The sequence below is a fragment of the Lupinus angustifolius genome, chromosome LG15, assembly GCF_001865875.1.
Source record: "Lupinus angustifolius cultivar Tanjil chromosome LG15, LupAngTanjil_v1.0, whole genome shotgun sequence".
In the NCBI taxonomy this organism is placed as follows: domain Eukaryota; kingdom Viridiplantae; phylum Streptophyta; class Magnoliopsida; order Fabales; family Fabaceae; genus Lupinus; species Lupinus angustifolius.
In genome coordinates, this window is record NC_032023.1 from 10219229 (window position 1) to 10237143 (window position 17915).

A 17915-nucleotide genomic window follows, 5' to 3' on the forward strand; every position below is an offset into this window, starting at 1 on the left:
TGAATATTATATCATTTTTCATGTATGTAGGTGTAGTATTTTACCCTTTTTAAGTGTTATATTATTTATATATCAGAAATTTACAACTTTGTATTAGAACAAATGAAGTTATGCATATCCCTCAATTGTTTTTTTATCTTATATTTTATGTGGAGATAAATTTAAAAAATATCACAAAATTCAAAAAATAACAAATGTGCTATTTGAAGAGAAAAAAGTAGTGATACATAGCCCATCAATCATGTTATATAAGAGTTGCTTAGTCATCTTCTATCTATAATATGATAAATATGATTAGTCACAAAAATATTTAATAATTATAATTTAACTTAAATGAATTTTGACAGAAGGAATGAAAATTACATGTCTTTATTCATGTCTCATTTGGTGTCCCAAGCCATTGAGAAAACTCTATTCAATTAAAAAAATTATAAAAACAGAAATTAATATTTTAATATTATTTTATGAAGTCTAATTGATTTGATACACAAAGACACCAAAATTATGGGATAGCTTCTGCATACAAAAAAAATGTATATTTATGTAATTCATACATGATAAGTAGAATTAGGTATGTGATATATAGACTGGGACCATGTAACTATAATTATATTTTATTTATTTCCTAGGACCATGTGCTTAACAAGTTCTATTTATGGTTATTGGTTAACAAGCCTTAACCAAAAATCCCTGCTTTTATCAATATCCACTTTCTTCACTGAAGTAGAGGAGCAGATCTTTTTCTCAAATCTTATTTCACAAGGTGTAATACACCAATGATAATAAGAAAAAATAATATAATAAACATAAAAATTTTAAAAATATAATTGACATTTATCACATGCTTTTATTGGTATGGAATAATTATAAGATATGATATGGACAATATATTGTTGTTCAAACAAGACGACTCACCAACGAGTGTTGGTTCAAGTGATACATGCTTAATTCCCCTTAAGTAAGGTCTCGGATTCGAGTCTTGTAGATGAAAAAATATCCACTATGCAAAAGTTAGTCTCACATACTTGTAGATATTCCCGACTTAGACAGGATTACCTAAAGTGCGATGATACATGTGGGAAACAAAAAAAAGGGACTCAAAGAATTTAACTTAAAACCACCTCAGTTCACTTATAATGTTTATGCTTGAACATGAGCTGAAATAGCATCCCATGGAAGGAAATAACATATGTATATCTTCTCTTCATAACTGTTCAATTCCCTCCCACTTTTCTTTCAGCAGAATCTAGCTTAATTACCTCTTTCCTCTGGCTTTTGGGAGAAAGATCACAGCAGAAAAAGAGAACCATGTGGAAGCACTAAATGCATTAACTTGAGGTACCCCACCTTCATATCTTGGATTCAGACTTTTGAGCAAAGACCACACTTTGATCTTTCTTTGTCTACTGATTTACTCATATATCCATAATGAAAGAGAGGTTTTCGCATCGATGGTCAAGTATCATTATTGTTTCCTTCTTTCATAGCCAGTGCTTTTATTGCTTCAACTTTGGCATAAGGTTATTCTTTATTTAACACTTTACAGATTTTAAGCCACAACATTCTGTGCATTAATGTTTTCACAACTACTACCTCTACTCAACAATTCAAATGATGATATGAGAGATACTATCTCTTTAAGATTATTATATGAGGTTGTCAAATTTAGTGGCTATGCAAGTGATCCTCATTTTTATTTTTACTATTTTAATCATAGTCACTTGATACGTAGTTCTCTTTGATATGGGTGCGGGTACGTGATATGTTAACTAACCTGTCAAATACCAGTACCCTGGGAGTATATTCAGTAGGTTTTTATAGCTCTCTGTTTCTAGTGCTGCTTCTTATAGGTTTGAATCAAATTTTGTTTCACCATAAGAGAAATAACTAAGGATAACAAAATTTCTTATTTGTTGTAACTCATTCATGTAACTGAGTGTGTATTATCAATTCGCAAAAGAACCATGAATCAGTATGAGAGAACCAATTCATGTTTCGCTACCAAAACAAGAGAATTGTGTTTCAGTGGTTTTAATGCACTTCTTTTTCGACTTATTTAATACAGGTTTTTTTCCATTGGATTCTTCATATGTGCTAGTTGCTGAATAGAACTTCAACCTTCATCATGGGGTTTCATTACTTGGTTTTGTTATTCTGTTCTATTTGGATAATCTTTTCTATGAGTAGATGTAATTCTCAATTGCAATCTTCTCAGACTGAAGTGCTTCTTCAGTTGAAAAAGCACTTGGAGTATCCAAAACAATTGGAAATATGGAAAGATAGATGGACAGAACTTTGCTCTATATCTTCTTCTGCACAAGTTAATGTTTCATGCAAGGATAATTTTGTCACTGGCCTCATCATTTTGGGTGATAAACCAACCCAAGTTAGAGGTTTTGATGGGTTTTCTATTCCAAATCAAACACTATCACAAAGCTTCTCTGTGGACTCTTTTGTTGCCACACTTTCAAGGTTAACTAACCTGAGAGTTCTTTCTCTTGTTTCTTTGGGCATTTGGGGGCCACTCCCTGATAGAATTCATAGACTCTTTGCACTTGAACATTTGGACTTGAGTTCTAACTATCTTTATGGATCAATCCCTCCGAAGATTTCGACACTGGTGAATCTTAAAACTCTTACATTGGGTGATAACTTCTTCAATGACACCATCCCAACCTTGTTCAACTCATCAAGTAATCTTAAAGTTCTTATTTTGAAGAATAACCGGTTGAAAGGTCCATTTCCATCTTCAATCCTTAGCATCACCACCCTCACTTACATTGACATGTCAAGAAATCAAATATCAGGTAGCTTGCAAGGTTTCACTGGTTTGAGTAGTTTGGAACAGTTAGATTTAAGCAATAATAGATTTGACTCGTCGCTACCCTCGATGCCGAAAGCGTTGATAAGGCTTTCCCTAAGCAGAAACTCCTTCTCAGGTGAAATTCCAAAGCACTATGGTCAACTAATCAATCTTCAGCAGCTTGATGTGTCCTTCAATTCACTCACAGGAACTACTCCTGCTGAAATTTTCACTTTGCCAAACATCACTTACTTGAATTTCGCATCCAACATATTAAATGGCTCACTCCAAAATCACATAAGTTGTAGCAACCAACTTAAATTTGTTGACATATCATACAATAAGTTAGTGGGGGTTTTGCCTTATTGTATGAGCAATAAGTCAAAAAATAGAGTTGTTAAGAGCGATGGAAATTGTTTGTCTGGGAATGTGCAGCATCAGCATGCAGTACCCTACTGCACAGAAACTCATGTTATGAAGAAATCATACAAAGTTGGAATTTTTGTTGGTGCCATTGTGGGAGTTCTTATGATCATTGTGGTTTTGGCTTTGTGCATTGTTGTGGCTTGGAGAAGATATTTCAGTGGGGGAATGCAAGAGCAGCATCTATTGCATAAAACAGTTCAAGATAACTACTCAGCAGGGTTCTCCTCTGATCTTGTAACAAATGCAAGTAGGTTGTTTTTGTCTATCAAATAATGAAAATCATGGGTTTAAGGACATGAACAATGACTGCAATTTTTGTATTTTTGGTTACTAATTTCAGGGTATGTTTCTGAAACTGCAAAGTTAGGCAGAGAAGATTTCCCGGTGTGTCGGTCTTATTCATTGGAAGAGCTAAAGGAAGCCACAAATAATTTTGACAACTCTACATTTATGGGTGAAAATTTATATGGAAAGGTAATAATATCCAATGAGTTTTACAACTGATTTGAAGACTTGCGTCATATTCACATGCTAAACACTAAAGAAAAAGCTTTATGGCTATTAGAATTTTGTAAAACTGATACTACGTATTTCAACACCAATAGATTTTATTTTTGTGGTATTAATATTTGAACAAGTAAAGTCTATATTTTTTTATGCTCATGATCATGAAATTCTTTTCCTGATATTGCAGCTTTACAAAGGAAAACTTGAGAGTGGGATTCAAGTTGTAATAAGGCGCTTGCCTCTGTCTAAAAAATATTCGATTCGGAATTTCAAGCTGAGATTGGACTTGCTTGCAAAGCTTCGTCACCCGCATTTGATGTCCTTCTTGGGGCACTGCATTGATGGTGTTATAGGAGAGCATAATGACACAAAGGTTTATCTGGTTTATGAATGTGTATCAAATGGAACTTTTCAAAATTATCTCTCAGGTAAGAGTATATAACTTTTTTTATAGGTTCTAAAAGAAAAGGTCATAAAGTTCATAATCATAACCATAAAATCATCTAAAAGCAGAAGCTGCAGAACAATCCAAGTCATAGAAGCATTCAGTTACATAAAGGGAACTCTTTTTGTTGGATCCACATGTTCTTGTCTTAAAATATTTTATTTTGATACTCTTAGATCACCATAGGCTAGAAGACTAGAATAAACTTCAATATAGTATATTAGTATAGCATTTTACTTCTTTATATAATTTAAAGTCTTCAGTTATCAATGTACAGTGGCTCAGCGCTTAGCTTCGTGACATTTTTTTATCTAGTGCAGTGGTCTTTACATAGATACCATTACTCTGGCAAGTAGATGCAAAAGTTTACAAAATAATGAAAATGTCATTGGAATATGATGTGCTTGAGAAATTGGAACCTTGAAAAATAAAATAAACCTTTGGTGTTAGGAGTCTATAATGAGTAGGATAACAAACTCAATGTGATACTTAAGGCATGGAATGGGGATCATTTGAACCGGATGTGTCCCCAATGGTATCCTCACCAATTACAATGTATCATTCAATTAAATAAAAAAATTATAGGAATTATGTTAGTTGGTGTGATTTGATTGGATAGTGACAGGAAGAGACTGGTTTCTTGGGAGAAGTGATCTTTCTTCTAAGGCATGACATTCAATTGATGCTTATTGAGAGTTGTGTCACAAAAAAAGGCTATTATAGGCTGGAATAAGGTATATTATCGAATAATGATAGGTGAGTGAAGCTGCCAAAAAGAGAAAGGGCTATCATAGCTTCAGTGCCGATGGAGTGAAAGTCGTTGTGGACATCGGCCCTTAAAGGGAGTGACAATGTTAGGAGTTTCACATTAGATAAGATAACAAACTCAATGTGATACTTAAGGCATGAGGCTCTTCCACCCACTAGACTAGTCTTTTTAGTCGGGCTCTCCTCATGTGCTTAAGTCCTAACATCTGGTGTCCATCAATTTAGTTTGTGAAAGCAGTTAATGTTGTGCACTAAATTTAAGTGTGTCAACATTGTTTGTGCAGCAAACAGTTCTGGCAAGATTTTTAATTGGCCAGAGAGGTTATCAGTTCTAGTTAGTATTGCCAAGGCTGTACACTTCCTACACACTGGAATGATACCTGGTTTCTTCAAAAACAGACTTAAGATAAACAATATCTTGCTTAATCAGCATTGGATGGCAAAGTTAAGTGACTATGGATTGTCCATTATCTCAGAAGAAACTGATGCATGTGGGGTATGGTTTCTTGTCCTTTTCTTTTTTGTTAGCATCTTCCTTTTGTATTTGATCTTTCAGTACCTTATGTCCTTATCTATCAGCATCAGTGATTGTGACTTGTCTTCTGGTTTGTAGGTAACTGGAGAAAGTCCTAATTCATGGTAAAGATTCCTCTAGATCATAAGGCTTTGTTTCTTCTTTCAATTTAATGTTCAAGGAATTTTTATAATCCTATGTTGTCTCTCGCAACTCCTTGTTACACAACAAATTGGATAACTACTAATCATTTAAAAGTATTTAAGTATTAGTTGATAAAATATATGTGTCCTTCCTTAAGGTTATTTGTGTGAATGATTTTTTCTATGTGTAATTTCAGGCAAATGAAAAAGTTAGAGGATGATGTTTATAGCTTTGGCTTCATACTACTTGAGGCACTTGTTGGACCTTCAGGATCTGCTAAAAGAGAAGCAGCTTTGCTGAGTGCAATGGTATTCACAAAAGATGTTCAGATTACAAGATAAATTTTAATATCTGCTAATTACCGAAAAACAAGTTTGCGAATTGGGCTCGCATACAATAATCTATTAAATATATCACTTTATCACAGATTAAGGACTCATCTATGTAGCTTTTCAACAAAAGATTATCTTACTCTAGTGTTTAACCATTGTCTTTAGGATAATCGATAAGAAAACCATGTCCTTGTCAATGATTATGGTTGTTAATTACTTTAGCGCGCTTCAATTTTCAGGCATCTTTTAGTACTCACCAAGATGGCTGGAAACAGATTGTGGACCCAGTTGTGCAAGCTACTTGCTGTAAAGAATCTGTGTTTATTGTGATTTCCATAACAAACAAAATTATTTCTCCGGAGTCCTGGAGCCGACCGTCGATCGAAGATGTCCTCTGGAACTTGCAGTATGCTTCTCAAGTCCAGGCAACAGCTGACGGAGAATAGAGAATTTGATACTCATATATCAGTGATGGTGAGTGAGATATGAATTTTGACTTCAAGTCAAGTTGCTCCAAAAAGATAACCACTACTCAAAATTTCAAGTTTTGAAATTCTTATAAAGGGTAAAAGCATTGGTTGCATACCCTTTATTTTGTCAATTTCCATCTAGTGTGTATTATTTGTATAGTCATTATATCATCCTCTCTGAATTCTTTGCTTTGAGAACAAATTTATGCATAATCCATCTGTCATGATACACCAACTCAGCATATTTAAGGGCTAATGAATCTTTGACATTATTTCTCGTTCAAGTGTCGAAGAAGCATGCGCTGCAGCGAATAGGATTGTCCCTCCAGGAGTTTCATAAACTCCACAGCTCTTCATACCTACAAGCTGATTTTCAACCATGTCAATCCAGCCAATTCCATGCTATCCACAATCTCACTGCGAGCAAAGACGCAGGTGAAAGGCTCTTCGCATTGACTGAAACAGGAAGCCCTGACTCTAGCCCAATTTCGAAATATCTACAAGACATAATAAAACAAGTGCATGTTTTTTAAATAGTAAAAGTTAACGACAAAGCTAAAAACAATGTAAACTGACAAGTTTAGAACAAGCTTACTCTGCTTGATCTGGAGCATCCTCTGGGTCTTCAGACATCATGTACATATCCTTTCAGATATTAACTAAAAGACATGCTTTTAAAATTATCTGTTTTTCTATTGATGGCCACGTTAAAAGAGAGGATCCAAGATCATTAATCATTTGACTGTAAAAAAGCTTTAATCGTCAGCATGGACTAACACAAGCCAGACAAATCAGGGTCAAGCCAAAACAAAAAAGAAAGTTACTTGAAACCATGTTTAATTTGTTAGCAATTCTATTTTAGCTTTGATATAAATTATGCTTATTAATATGAATTTTGAACAAAACATTTTAACTTATTTATGGAGGTTCCCCCATAATTTCCACTCAAGATTCACGGCCGGTTGAGGGTTGAGTTTAATTAGGGATGACAATGAAAACTGAATATATAGATACCCGTCCGAACCAAATCTAAATTTAACGGGGTAAATCTATTGTGATTGGTTTCAGATTTTTCCTGAGTTTAATTTTCGGGTTTAGCATAGCTGATACCCTACCCCAAAGTAGATTTAAAGGTTAATGGGAAGAAATATGATAGTCCTAATCTGCTAAAGAACATGTACTGTTGGGAGGCCTATAATAAAGGATTGACCACTTGGCCAAGATGGGTTGATCTTAATATTGATCCCACCAAAACTAAAGTATCTTTCCAATGTATTCTCCTACTCATTATCAAGGTTTACAGCAATGGCTTCCACGTTGTGTACACCAACAGTGAGGGTAGCATCTAGGACCCTTGCAAATAGTTCCAGAACCTTCACCACTAAATCCTCCTCTCCATTTTTTATCTCAACCCCTTCATCAACAACCAACCTCATATAACTCAGCAGCAATAATAGTTACTACAACTAAACCCGACGGGATACCCGTAGAATAAAGGTTCTGAGTTTCTCGTCGGGTTTGGGTTCCTGAAACTCAACAAGGTTAACGATGGTAACATTGTTTTCAACTCTGCTGACTTCATGGTCCATGTCGGATTCAGGTTCGGAATTTTAGATTTTGGATTGGTTTACAAATCCGACTCCATACAAGATTCTGGATATAAATTGTTGAAAACGTGTACACCATCATATATCTGCGGATATATGTGGATATACCTGTTTTCTCTATGCTGGGTATCCTTAAGTGATGATGTTGGGGAACTTTGTTACCAACAAGCTAATCATCAAATAATAAAATAGAATAAAGATAAGAGAAAATGATACAAAGAATTGTGTTTATGTCCAGAGAGTAATAGACTATCACTTTATATTAGAGAATAAAGAAAAATTTATTTGAAGGATGTTGTGATTTAGGAATGATGTTATCTTTAGAACAAACTTAGATTAGATTTTGGTAGATTAGATTTTGGTAGATTAGATTTTGGTCATAGTCCTCGAACAATTTTAGTTTTAATTTGTTCTCTTGTGCACAATGATGCATTAATTATTCTTCTTGCATTGACATGTATTGCAAAGTGTAATTGGGTTGGCCTTGTACCTTTTTATATATTTTTTATTATAAAAAATGTATTAGAGAATAAAGATTTATGTTTATGATTATTGTTTTTCTTCTACATTAAATTTACATAACATATACATATACTCTTTTATTCCAACCTTTTTACATCAATCTAAATAGTCGCTGATCGTTTTATATTAAAAAATTGACGCAAGTGCTGTTCAATCCTAATGTATGTTGGGTTGAAAACGAATGATAAAGGTAAGTGTATATTTTTGAAGTTGTTTTTAGTAGTAAAAGTATAATTTTATTATAATGAAAAAGATAAATATGTCATCAAAAATTATATTTTTCTTTATTTTTAAAGCATTTATATTTGTCTCTCCATTAATAAAAAGTAAGCCACTGAAGCCACATGTAGTGCAGATTTCTGGTTTTTTATTGACTGAAGAAAATGATTGATTGCATTGCTTAGGTATGTCCTACGTATTGACATGCGCGGAATGCCAACATGGATAACATAACACGTCATTAAGTTACATTAACCAATTGACCATAATAAAACAACTACACATCCCCTTCACTTTATAAATGTCTTTCTATAAATAATGAAATTATTGATTTTTTTATTTTTAATAAATTATTATTGATTTCCCATTATACACTTCTGAATTCTTCTCTCATCACTTTTGTTCTCTTCTCGCAGCAATCAGAGTAAACACATATAGATATATATAAATAAAAGATGAAAAGGTAATTAATTTTAACATATTAGGTTGAGATGGATCTGGGTACTGAATTACTTGTACCGCCTCATGGACTCATATGGATATTTATTGGGTCTTCTGATCGGATACTTATAAATTTAAAAAATATTAAAAAACAATTATGAATAATTTATGCTGAATTTATTTCTATAACACTATCTATTATTTATACAATTTTATTTTTCAATTAAAAAGAAATATTTTTACCCAAGCAACTATAAAAATAAAGTCATTATTTCATCATTGTAATAAAATTTTATTTAAAAATAGTTGTTTAAAAATATAACATGACTATTTAACAACATAGTATCAAATAATTATGCATCAATATGATATTGCAGTATGGATTAATAATATAATTTCACAATAATGATTAGCATGATAGTACAGTTTTATTACTGTATGAATATGTAGGAATTTATGAATTATAGGTCAAGTACTCATAGATCTGGGTACTCATCACCCAAACTCATCTCGTTCAAACCAATTTTTAGATTTTTGGTCTTAATAACTTGTGTATCCAAAAAAACATGAATCCAAACCCACTTCGTTGTGAGTGTTACCAACAAATAAGAATACCCATTGTGAAGCATAATATTTTCTTAAACTTTGAAAATATTGATTAAATTGGAACAAAACGTTAATGGTAGAGTAATAAGTAATAACATCACACTAGGATTAGGGTGCCCTGAACCCAAAATGTATGTTGATTGAAAAGTTGATTTTATGCCCAAAATTAAACGACATTTATTTTGCTAAGTGAAATGTAATAGAAACAATATAAGGGATGTTAACCTAATACAATAAAGATCAATTAGTGATCTTTTTTTAATGCATATTTATATAATGAATAGGATCATTACACTAATTTGCAAACATTAAAAAAGAATGGCATATTTTAGCTAAAAACCAGTTCCAAGTTTTAGCTTGAATCAAGTCTAAAATATGAGTATCACTCACCTCCTTATTGGAAAATATGAAATTATTCATCATAGTCTAGATGGACCACATCACTGCAAACCAAATCATTCTCCAAAACTTTGGTCCTTTTGAATTTCTACAAATAGTATCTATAGATTTAATGATTCAATAGTTGAAGCGGGTTTGGGCTTTGAAACTTGAAGCCAAGCATACACCCATTTCCAAATAGAAGAAACAAACTCACAATTAAAAAACAAATGATCAATGGATTTTTCATGATTGTTACAAGTTGCACACTTTATGTCCTCAGTCGAATATATAACATTCCTCTTGAATAACTCAACCCTCACTGGAAATTTTTCTCGAATGAGTTTTCACACAAAACATCAGACTTTAGAAGGAAGATAACTTAACCTAGACTTTATTAGAGGAATACCTAATGAGAATAAAGTCTGATCCTTTGGTATTTTCATATGTCATAACTATGTAGCCTTTTATGTTCACCCAAGCTTGTTTTTAATAATCATTTCGACAGTGGAAAATGCTGGAGCTTGGTTTATTGGAAGCTATTAGTGAAAACTCTTGGGTGTGAAATCTAAAAAATTCACAAGTCTCACATATAATGTTTTTGAAAAAACAACTCTCAAGTCCCACATTAGATGGTGGAGGAACTTCGAAACAACCTCGTGTTATAAGTATATGTTTTCTCCGCTCATTATAACTCGCCACAAGTTGAATGCGCTTTCATTCAACTTTTTATTTCTCCCTCATATTTTCCGTTGACGCATTTCCGACAAACTTCTCCCCTTTTCTTTCTGTGGCACTAAGAATTGTCACAAGCAGTCAAATTGTAGGAATTTTGAGAACTGACACTGGTAGTCAGTATTGAGGGAAACGAATTGGCACGGGTAGTCATATTGTGGGCATTTCAAGAACTGACAATGATAGTCAGTATTGTGGGAAAAGAATTTGCACGGGTAGCAATATTGTGCGTATTTCAAGAATTGGTATTGATTGTCATATTGTGGGTATTTTGAGAATTGACATTGGTAGCCATATTGTGGTGGGTGTATTCGAGATTGGTTCTTACAGTGCAGTAAGAATTTGATAATAGAGATTGAGTTGTTTGAGCTGTTTTATCCTAGGGATAACGTGGTTGATAGTTTGCTTGCACATTTTAGGCAGTGTCACGAAACATCTTAAAGAGGATGACTTGATCATGACTCAACCAATAAGTATTATTTCATATCATTTAAAATTGTTGCAAGCTACGATAACAACAGAAAATATATAATATCATCCTACAAGGTTAACATCTCATATAACCTTAAGTAAATTGGAGTGTGAGTGATAGAAACACTAACATCGCATGTATATATATGTTAAGATTTTACTACTATTTTAAAAAAATCAAGGAAAATAATTACTATGTGTAACTTAGTTGAGATAACATAATATAACATCTTAATTTGACGTGTCTAAGTAGGATATATCTCTATGAGTAATTTTTGTTTCCTTTTGTTTTCTATTTTATATATTAGATTATTTTTTATTTTATGGTGGGAGATTACTACATAACATTATCCCTTAAAGATATGAGGATTCAAGTAAAAGGAAACCTGACATATCTTTTTATAAATTGTAATAAAAGATAAAAAAATTACAACATGTAACAATGATATTTTCTATTAATCTATTAACTATATAATAAATAAATAAACTTCTTCTACTATTCAACTATAATTTATGGTCATATATTGTTCCTTTGTACTCACATTCCTATACATACGTTTAGCTTTCTTCACTTTTTTTTTTCATTTCATTTCTTTGCCCCTTGGTTTCTTAACCATTTTTACATTCATTTATTTCTTTTCATTTCTCTTTGTTTTTGTGGATCCATCATTAATGTGTTAGTTCATTGTGGAGCATGTTGTAGAATAATATTTTAAATCTCTCATATCATCACTATTTCTTCATTGTTTAGGTTGATGTTTAACAATTCAATTTTTTCTGATTTTTTACTACTTTTTGATGGATTTGTCCCTAATGTGTTGGAACATGGGAAGCATGTGTAGATTAATGTTCTGATTTTTTCTACCATTGTCATTTTTTCATTATTTATGTTGTTTCACAAATCTATTTTTAGTTGGTGTCTACTCATTAATCCAAGGGTTGTGTTGTGTTGTAAGTATGGTTAAGGGAAATGAGCTCTTCAGCAAGCCCTTGACTTGAGTACATTATATTTATCTCAATTTTTTCAAATGTACATAAAAAATGACAGTACATATTCCTAATATTATTGTTTTAGTTATATGCAAATAGGACTAGAGATAAATGGTCATTTGATACTAAAATTTCAATGTCATTTACTACTAAAATTTCATTTCTATCTATTAAAATATTATTTTCGAAGTTATCATAATAAATGATTAAACATGTATTTATTTTGAAAAAAAAATTAAGTAATTAATTACAACGTCCCATTTCATATATTTTAAAAATATAAAATAATAAACCAATTATATTAACAACTAATAAGAAATAATATCTTATAAAACAAATTAAAAACAAGTTACGTTAAGAAATATTCAGAGGTAATATCATAGAATTTAACTTCTTAATTAATTAACATTTTATTATGAAATAATTTTCACATCTTAATTAACTATTTTCATTTTTAAAAGTTTTTACTTTACCAACGTTCGGCTTCCCAAAAAGAGAAATTAAAATATTTATTGTTTTAACTATCATTTTCAAATTAAAATCATTATTGATTTAAAGTAACCTTGTTTAAATTTTCACTCAAAACTTTTTGTTTCACATGGCTGATTAACATTCAATTAATTGTTGTCAGATGTAGTAATAGCATTTTATCATATACTTTTCTACATAGATACATAACCATGTAGGAAGGTCACTTAAATTACTTTTGTTCAATTATTCAATTACTATTTTGAGTGGAAAGTAAGTTATATTTGTTCAATTACTATTGTGACTATATTTGAATAAAATGTTATTTCACGGGTGGTAACAAGTTGTTAGAGATCAATTAATCTATATTAACTTGATAATGTAAACTATATGCATAATATTAAAAGTATTTTAAGCACATACATTATTATGTTGACTTTATTATAAATTTATGTTAGACTAATGAATACATGTTTATTATGTATTGTATTGGTGGTAAACTTACAGATTTTTTAATTGTGTTTGACAATACAAAAGTTGTGAAACTTTTTGGCGCATGATAGATATATCAACATTAAGTGGGGATTGAATGTTTACAACAAAAAACACATACAATTAAATTAGTTCACGATGTTTGTGTTTCTAAACATGCATCAAAATTAATATGTCTCATGCAAACGTATAAGGTAACATATGTGTCCTAAAACATATGAATACACGAATAATATATGTGTTCTTAACCATAGAATGCGTATATAACATATACATTTTTAATCATGTAAATGCACAAATAACATGTATGTTCTTAATTATGTGAATCAACATGTAATGTATATTCTTAACTATATGAAGAACATGTGTGCTTAACCAAATAATGTCCTTTACCAATGCACTAGTAACTTTCTTGTTATTGTTTGGTACGGCACCTCCACGTTGAACATCAAAGCTTAGTAATATTATTCTATTAATTAATTATATGGTGATTATTGTGTCACGATGTCACTTTCTCCGCCGCATTATTAGCCCACAGAAATCCTAAAAACAATTCGCATTCAGTTTTACCGTTTTTTGGTTGAATTCCGCGTTGACAACACCAACAACATATTTATCCAACAATGCTCTTATCTCAAAGCAACATTCCCAGAAACTTCACATTATTTAATATCTATATCTATTACTAGTAACCATTTATTCTCTTCTACACAAACAAACACGTAAACAACCTCAACGCGCCACTTACCGACTTAACTTCTCTATATAATAAAGGACCACTCTCACATAATCAAATGTTTCATACAATCCAATTACCCAAATACCACAACATTTATATTATAAAGTCTCATTTCCCATTAATTTGCATAATACAAGTTACATAATTTGTTGTTTGTTGCAAATTCCATTATCAAAGAAAGTCCTAGCTAGTGGTAACAACTTTCCTACACCTTTGAGGTTTGTGCTATCAATTTATATGGCTTATAATATGAGAAAGGACACTGAATTTGAGGGTGTACTTAGATATTTTGATGAAGATGGTGATGGCAAGGTTTCACCCTCTGAGCTTAGGCACAGGTTGAGTATGATGGGTGGTGAGATTTTGCTGAAAGAAGCAGAAATGGCAATTGAAGCATTGGATTCAGATGGTGATGGGTTTCTGAGTTTGGAAGATTTCATTGTGTTGATGGAAGAAGGTGGAGAAGAAGAAAAGTTGAAGGACTTGAGGGATGCTTTTCAAATGTATGATACTGAGAAGTGTGGGTTTATTACACCCAAAAGTTTGAAGAAAATGCTGAAGAAAATGGGGGAATCAAAGTCCATTAATGAATGTGAAGTGATGATCAATAAGTTTGATTTGAATGGAGATGGTGTGCTTAGTTTTGAAGAATTTAGAGTTATGATGCAGTGATGGATGCATGTATACAGTATATATGTGAATGACTTGGATTTTAGTTTTTATTGATTTTTTTGTACATGTATAAAACTCCTTTCATGTGTTAATAAGACTGATTTGTAAATTATATTATGTGTACCTAGCTGCTTCTCAATAAATTATATCCTATTTTGAAATATAAACATAAAAAATAATAAAAGTTTAATTTTTTGATTAATATAGTATGTTTTAATTGATGTGGAATATAATTTAGGACATTATATCATTATACATGAATTTGATAATAAATGATTTGTTTTCATAACATGTAATATTCTTTGCAAAGCAGTGTTGTGATAACCGGACCAAACTGGACAGTCCGATCGGTTTAATTGCTGATCGAACTCGAAAACAACTATGGTTTATAGTCTTAATTGAATGAGGTGTTAGACTGCTTTGAACCAGAGAAATTCCAGTCCGACCATGTTAAACTCAGTTGTATTGGAATAACTCAGGAAATGAATCGGACAGTTTAATTAAAAAATTTAAAAGATGGAACATTACTCAAATGTTTTATTTTGTTTAGGTTCAAAAAAGATGGAAAAATATTATTTCAATATAATTATACATATTATTAATTGTATAAAGTTTTGTATTTATATATAACTATATATTTATAGATAACGATGATAAATTATATATAAAATCACTCGGTCCGACTAAATGGTTTAATTTTAAGCCGGTTAAATCTAATAAGAAATCTATTTATGACGTTGGGTTCAGGTTTTATCAGACAAAAAGAATAAGTCTTGGTCAATAAGGACGTAAATAAAGCAAATGAAAACAAAAAAATGTCTAGTAATTTTATACATGTCCATTAAGTCCTGATTGAGAATAAACTTGTTTACATGTTATTTTTACGCGCTTGCTTTAAAATTTATCAATTGACCTTTGGCCCCATCGTTTGAATAAAAGTTAGGAATTGTTGAGAACTAAATATAAAGGATGAAAATATTTAAAAGGAAGAGTTGTAAAGAATGTTGACAAGGAGAGCAATGTTTTCAAGTGCTATAAAATCTGAAATGTTTTTTTCTTACTACACAATATTGCCATTTATGAATCAATTTTGTCGTTTGTGTAACAACTTGTACATCAAATTTCCCAAAAAATATAAATGGAAGGTCTCATATTTGTTTACCCTCTTTCTTTTTAAACAATAATAATTATCATTTTTTATGTATAAAATAATTGTAAACTAAACATTTTTATTTATAATTATGTTAAAAAATAAAAAGGGCTAAGGGAGTCCCCAACCATAAATAGAGATGGAAACAAATCATTAAGACTTCTTCTTAAATAAGTTGAAACTTATAATATATGATAGTTTATATTTGTGGTGTTAGGGTGAGCACGATTCGACTCTACTCTCTCACCTGTATTGGCCTGATTATGATTGATTTAAATGGGGTTGGATATCATCAGGTCTATGGTTGGGGTCGAGTTTAAAAATTAAACCTGGTCAACATTTAGAGTCGAGTATGAGACATGCATGATCCGGCCTAAACTCCTCTCATGTCTACTCATTAGTCATGTTTGAATATGTCTTCATTCAATTATATACAAAGTTATAATATCTCTTTGATCGAAACTATCATCGATTTTTAATTTTTTCATCATATATACATGATTAACAATATATATATGTATATATATGTGTGTCATTTTATATGTACATATCCTTACTAATAAATAAAATTGAGAAAACTTTATCTCAAAAGGGTTATACATTATATTTAACCGAGTCTAGGGTTGTGTTCGGGTTCAAAGGCTGACACGGTCAACATTTAAAGTCGTGTTAGCTTAAAGTCTAGGTACAAGTTCAAAAATAACACAATCAATACTTATGATCGGATAATGGACAAACTTTACTCGACTCATACTCACCCCTATATCGTATGATTAAAAAAGTTTAAAGTCTATGTTAAGTATATTTAAATAAGCCATCATGATTACCTTTGAATAGGAATTTATATTTAAATAGCCTCATATAATACTAATAATAAACTAAATTTTGATATGCATTTTTTATATTAAAATTTCACATACTACTAATATTAGTTAATCTTAAAATAGTAGTATAAATATTAATATATAATATAATTAAATAAGTTGCTTGCATAATAGGTCTTTAGATGACTAAAATTTACGTTATTAAACTAAATAGGTTTTCTTTAAAACATGTAAATAGACAAAATTCTTACGTTGTAAAGTTTTATCTCTTCACATTTTTTGTGTGAAATCCATAGTCAATTGAAAATATAAATATTGACTCATAATTAAAATCTTATTGTGATGTTCATATTTAATTTTATTTTAAATATTATATACATATATATAATGTTGAGTCTTGTTGTCTGAGTATTGGTGTACTTTCTTATTAGAGTATGTGTTTTATAGTTATTTCATTCGTTATCTTTTGATATTTTAATAATTTATGATTTTTTAAAACTTTTGATGTTTTAGAAATTCAATACATGCCTATCTTTTTTTAATCATTCTCTTATTTATTATTCATCTATTTTATTTATTAGTTGTTCATTTTATTTAGTGTGTATCGAGCATGAGTGTAAATATATTTACTATAGTCAAATTATGTTTATATTATTCAATGATTTTTAAATAACTTAAACATAACGAAAAAAGAATATAATGGAAGGAGTAGTTAATAATATGATCTATTAACAACATAATAAAAAAAACTCTCTCATACCACATGTTACTTTCTCCTTTCCTCACATGTCACATGTCACTTTCTCCTTACATATTTTCCTTCGTGTCACATGTCACCTTCTCCTCACATATTTTACTTCATACTTTTTATATATTATATATTTTATATGCTAATAATAATTTAATATTAATTAGCGATTGGTTCAGGTCGCTACCCCACTAAAATTGAGTGTTTACAACATCTATGTTTTGTTATGTTAAAACATGCAAATACACAAGTAAGATGTATATTCTTAATAAAATGAATGTATGAGTAATATGTGCGTTTTAACTATGCGAATACAAGGGTAACATGTGTTTTCTTAGTAATGCGAATGTACGGGTAACATGTGTGTTTTTAGCCATACGAATACACGAGTCACATGTATTTAATTACGATCATTATATTATTTAATTAAAAGATAACAATGAT

At 30.8% G+C, this 17915-nt stretch overlaps 2 protein-coding genes across 3 annotated transcripts; both read left to right on the forward strand.

The window, feature by feature from the left end:
- Window positions 1112–6522, forward strand: LOC109328601 (probable inactive leucine-rich repeat receptor-like protein kinase At3g03770). Of its 2 annotated transcripts, none has more exons than XM_019562141.1 (8): window positions 1112–1338; window positions 2066–3476; window positions 3570–3703; window positions 3924–4164; window positions 5234–5445; window positions 5563–5588; window positions 5804–5915; window positions 6179–6522. In XM_019562141.1, exons 2-8 carry the CDS (start codon window positions 2126–2128, stop codon window positions 6383–6385), a joined length of 2283 nt encoding a protein of 760 aa, XP_019417686.1. In that variant the 5' UTR covers window positions 1112–1338; window positions 2066–2125; the 3' UTR covers window positions 6386–6522. The 2 variants fall into 2 exon arrangements, with proteins under 2 accessions (XP_019417686.1, XP_019417687.1); XM_019562142.1 differs by having other exon boundaries at window positions 2099–3476.
- Window positions 14170–14873, forward strand: LOC109327538 (calcium-binding protein CML38-like). Its single transcript, XM_019560717.1, has one exon. The coding sequence runs from the start codon at window positions 14315–14317 to the stop codon at window positions 14747–14749; it is 435 nt and encodes a 144-aa protein (XP_019416262.1). The 5' UTR covers window positions 14170–14314; the 3' UTR covers window positions 14750–14873.

Excerpts from the sequence above, each read along its gene's own strand:
- LOC109328601 (XM_019562141.1), top strand. The coding sequence starts at position 2,126 with ATGGGGTTTCATTACTTGGTTTTGTTATTCTGTTCTATTTGGATAATC. Across the intron at positions 3,477-3,569 it reads TGATCTTGTAACAAATGCAA|GGTATGTTTCTGAAACTGCA; the intron begins GTAGGTTGTTTT and ends TACTAATTTCAG. Across the intron at positions 5,446-5,562 it reads AAGAAACTGATGCATGTGGG|GTAACTGGAGAAAGTCCTAA; the intron begins GTATGGTTTCTT and ends TCTGGTTTGTAG.
- LOC109327538 (XM_019560717.1), top strand. The coding sequence starts at position 14,315 with ATGGCTTATAATATGAGAAAGGACACTGAATTTGAGGGTGTACTTAGA.